This window comes from Vigna umbellata, chromosome 2 (assembly GCF_029865625.1).
Source record: "Vigna umbellata cultivar VRB3 chromosome 2, Vumbellata_1.0, whole genome shotgun sequence".
Lineage (NCBI taxonomy): Eukaryota > Viridiplantae > Streptophyta > Magnoliopsida > Fabales > Fabaceae > Vigna > Vigna umbellata.
The window spans coordinates 16,022,061-16,026,267 of record NC_142166.1 but is presented as its reverse complement, the minus strand read 5'-3'; the positions used below and the strand labels follow the sequence as shown (position 1 = coordinate 16,026,267).

At 36.6% G+C, this 4,207-nt stretch overlaps 1 protein-coding gene across 3 annotated transcripts; it reads right to left on the bottom strand.

The window, feature by feature from the left end:
- Window positions 1-251: 251 nt before the first annotated feature.
- Window positions 252-2,960, bottom strand: LOC124833355 (F-box protein At1g67340-like). 3 transcript variants are annotated; one of them, XR_015784159.1, is made up of 4 exons: window positions 2,765-2,960; window positions 2,508-2,670; window positions 1,602-2,411; window positions 252-779 (listed from the first exon to the last, which is right to left on the bottom strand). XR_015784159.1 is itself a non-coding variant. In XM_047307814.2 (3 exons), exons 1-3 carry the CDS (start codon window positions 2,899-2,901, stop codon window positions 1,692-1,694), a joined length of 1,020 nt encoding a protein of 339 aa, XP_047163770.1. In that variant the 5' UTR covers window positions 2,902-2,960; the 3' UTR covers window positions 1,526-1,691. The 3 variants fall into 3 exon arrangements, 1 of the variants encoding a protein (XP_047163770.1); XR_015784158.1 differs by having other exon boundaries at window positions 252-702; XM_047307814.2 differs by lacking the exon at window positions 252-779 and having other exon boundaries at window positions 1,526-2,411.
- Between the last annotated feature and the right edge of the window lie 1,247 nt (window positions 2,961-4,207).

Here is a 4,207-nt window from a genome sequence, read left to right as displayed (position 1 = left end):
ATTATTTATACAGTGGATAGAATCTGGACAGATTAATCTATCAAAAGAATATCGGAGTAGGTTGACTTTATCGTTTTATATGCTAAACCCAATATATTTTTGTGAATGGAGTGAATTAAGTTGAGTTAATAGAGTAAAAAACAATAAAATTATTAAAAAATTAGTTCAAGGTTTTAAATACATCAATAAATCATTAGTTTATATCAATTTAAACTAAATAAAAAAGTAACACAATTTATACATAATAAAAATGTAAGAACGGGTCTGAAATTACACTATAAGAATTTATAACATATATACGTGAAGGTTATATTTGTTACAATCATGGAAAAGAGAACTAAATAAATAAAGAAATTGGATAAATAATTGGAACAGTAAAGTGGAGAAAAGAGGAGCGATGTGGAAGTTGGGCATTAGTAACCGTCAAAATCGTGATGAATCATGGGTTTGAATAGGAAAGGGTCCTCTGCGGTGTGGCGACAACAACGATAACGTAAACAACATGGAACTTCTGCTGTCTGCTGCTTCTTTATGCTGTGTTGCCTTTCTCTTCCGGAAAATCTCACTCTACCTTCGCCTTTTCGACATTCATGTACATCATGGTACCTAGTACTGTGCTGGTAGAGGAGTAGTTGGTACCGTATACGACGCTCCTCATCCACGTGCATGACATGATACACATCCACCACTTGTATTTTAAACCTACACAAACATCAACACACACCTTCACTTTTTCACTATCTTTTGCCCCGTAACCATAAAATACTATGTCAACTTTTCTGCACAGACGGATACAAATGAAACACTGTTTGAGTTTGAGTTTGAGTTTGAGAATACAATATTTAAAAAAGTCAATAAGAATTGCGTATGACCGAACTGTTTTGGTAAAGAAAAATGGTTTAAAAAGAGTTGAAGAGGAGAAATAGAGTGGGGAAATGAATAACTTGTAGCTTAATTCGTGGGGAAGCGTAGATAATCTTTTGAAAGCGCAACTTCAACCAAAAATAGTTAATGGATGTACTCACTCTCCACTCAATAGATACTGAAGAAAGCAGAGAGAGAGAAAGAGATAGAGGAGTCACAAGCGCCAATGTGCTTTTGGATTTTCTACTTTATGCCATTCCTTTTCAATCCTTTTCCTTCCCCCACAATATTACCCATCCATCACCTCATCTTCTTTCTCATTTTCTATTCCCCATCTCTTTCTCCATTTCCAATTAATCACACTAAATTCCCACCCAAATCTTCCTTGCATCCTCATAAATAGTAACCTAATCAATATTCCTCATTTCACACTTCCCACTTTTCAACAAAACCTTCCCATTAAGAAACCCTAATCTCAACTTCTCTATCCATTCTCAAAAGGGAAAATATACTCTTTTCTCAACACATTCTCTACCCCATCATTTTCTAATAAAAACACCCTTCTCCTTCTATGTATTTAATAATTATCAAACATATTCACCGGGTTAGTAAAGTTAACACGAAAAATACGTCTTTTAATAAAAAAAAAATACTCATGACATCGCTGGCCACTGATTTATATATTATATATATATATATATATAACTTGATGTCTAAATACAAAATAAAAAAATTACCCCATATGTACACAGTACGTAAATCTAATAGCCCCATCTTTTTCCTTTTTCTTTTTCCTTTTTTTCTCATTTGTCGGTTGAAATTCATCCTCAAACGGCATCGTTTGGAATGGCAAACTCGTTATTTAGGTCTACACCGGCACCTCCTTCCGCATAGTGTTCAGTGGGCGAACACTCCATTTTATGCTTTAACTTCCAATCCATGGCTTGGCATCCACGTGAGCAATAATTAACTTTCCCACAAACAGAACAGCGTCGAAATTCGTGCGGTCGAGTTTCCGGTCGGCCACATCCAATGTGGGAGCATAACCTCAGTCCTTCCTCTAATTTTCCTTTGCCGGATTCAAACCACTCTCTTAAAAAACGATTCACCGGTTGCACTTCCGGTACCGGAATTCTGTAACCGTAGTCACTCAACAACGCCGTGACATCTCTCTGACACGTCACTGCCGTCCGCCACGTCAGCATCAGAGAGTCAGAAGCAGAAGGAGTCACCTCGCGTAACAAGTACGCGAGCTCCCGCACGTTGGCCTGCACCAGCATCCGCCTCCCCTCCGCCACGTTCTGCCGCACGCCGTAGCCATCCTGGAGACAATGACCCAACTCCCGAAGCGCGTCGATGTGCCCGAGCAGCGACGCACGCGCAGACAAAGCCACGCCCGCGCGTAGATCCTTGTCGTGTTTGGAGCCGCCGCTGCCATTGAACTGTATCACCGCCAGCGAGTATAGAGCCGGCGCGTGCAGCTTCATAGCCGCCTTCGCCATCAACGAAAGTCCGCTCCCTCGGTTTTCCAGACAGTAAAATCGGATCTGAGAATAAATTAATAAACAAAATAAATAAATCAAACAATTAAAAAGCATAAAAATATTGAATATTTAAAATTTATTTCACGTTCAAGGACTAACCATTCCGAGAGTGTAACAGGCGTCCACGTTGCCGGCGTTAACGCAGTGTTTAAGAAAAGTGTGAGTCTTTTCCGACCAATTTCTGGGCTTTACGGCGAACACTTTAGGCCCGGCTTTGGATAACACGAGACGGTGCAGGCCTAACCGGTTTAATCTCTTGCATCTGTTGTTTTAGAATTTGAGAGAAACATTAACATGGGGGCTTACGAAAGCATGTTAAAAGAAAAGGGTAAAGCTTTAGACGAAGGAAGACTCACGTTAAGACGATGTTTATGAATTCCGAAGGGGAAGAAGCGGTGGAGCTAAGTTTAGAGAGAATGAAAACGAGAAGATCATCGGGAAGACATTCACAGAGATCGGCTTTCTTCTTGGTGTGCTTGAATGGAGCTCTCATGGTGTTGTTGGCATTCAAACGTGGAAGTTTGTAACGGCAAAACAAATGGGAAGAGAGGGTGAAGGGGTTTTATATTCGAGTTTGGAGAAGAGGAAAAGCCAGTGGACCCACCACGTATCACAAGCGTCGGTTTTCTATTTTTCTTTATTCTGTAATTAATGATAATATTTTACCTGTGACTGGTTATTACAATTATTATTGCTTTGTGTTTGGCAAGACGTGAAATTGTGATGGCACGTAAGCAATAAGGGCAATAATGGGTATGAAGTGGCATTGCGAGTGGCGAAGTTGCAGGAAGGAAGATGAATAGGAATAGTTTTTGGTATGGTCAAAGGGACCACTATAGTCACAGGCTCACACCACCATCATAAGTTCTTCAAGAAACCAACATTGTTTTCTACCATCAATGAATCAATCAAATGCTGACTATTAAAATATGAACCCTTTCACTTGAAAAAGGCAAAAAAATAGCTATAGAAAACATAATAATAACAGATGTGTGAAGCAAGTGGAGTTGCAATGAGGAGACACTCAGCTGCCTTTTCCTTCTCTTAACATCTATCTATGCGTTTAGGTTTCTGCCAAATCGCCTTGTCTTTTTACTGCGTTTTTTCATATTTTAATAGACTCATCAATTATCATACACTTTTAGTTACTTTGATCATTCTTAATTATGTAGTTTTAGTGCCTGCTTAAATTAAATCATTTTAGAGTGTTTCAATTTTCATAACCTAACTCTAGAGTTAAAAATCTCTTCATTTTTTTTTTTAAGAAAAGGGTAAAAATACGATTTTTTTAATGAAGTATTATATATAAAGTATTGTTAACATTTATCACTCTTTCATTTGATATTTTTCTTGTATTATTGATATATGATAAAGGTATGTTGTTTTTTCCACTCGTCTTCCAATATTATATTTTTTTATCTCTTGAATTGATGGTGGAAATATTTATACATAATCAATAATTTAATATAATACAAACTAATGAAATTAGTTTTTCCTTATAATTGGATTAAATTTAACTTAATTTTAGCATACGTAATCTCTTATTAGTTGAGTAACTTGACCAAAATTATTATTAAAAGGCGTTTATATAATTGGTTGAATTTTTTTTATTTTAATTTTTTTTATTTAGAAATTTACCTTTTAGTTATAATCTTTTCGTTCAGTTTTTTCTAACAGGTTTATTATTTTAGAAAAAGTTGCTCTAAAATTCTAACAAACAAAAGCGTTGGAAAATTTAAAACAAAAAATATAATCCAAAAGTTAATTGGCTGAACCCAATTCAATGAAGAATGTGTTGG

Excerpts from the sequence above, each read along its gene's own strand:
- LOC124833355 (XM_047307814.2), bottom strand. The coding sequence starts at position 2,901 with ATGAGAGCTCCATTCAAGCACACCAAGAAGAAAGCCGATCTCTGTGAA. Across the intron at positions 2,671-2,764 it reads TTCATAAACATCGTCTTAAC|ATGCAAGAGATTAAACCGGT; the intron begins GTGAGTCTTCCT and ends CTAAAACAACAG. Across the intron at positions 2,412-2,507 it reads CCTGTTACACTCTCGGAATG|ATCCGATTTTACTGTCTGGA; the intron begins GTTAGTCCTTGA and ends ATTTATTCTCAG.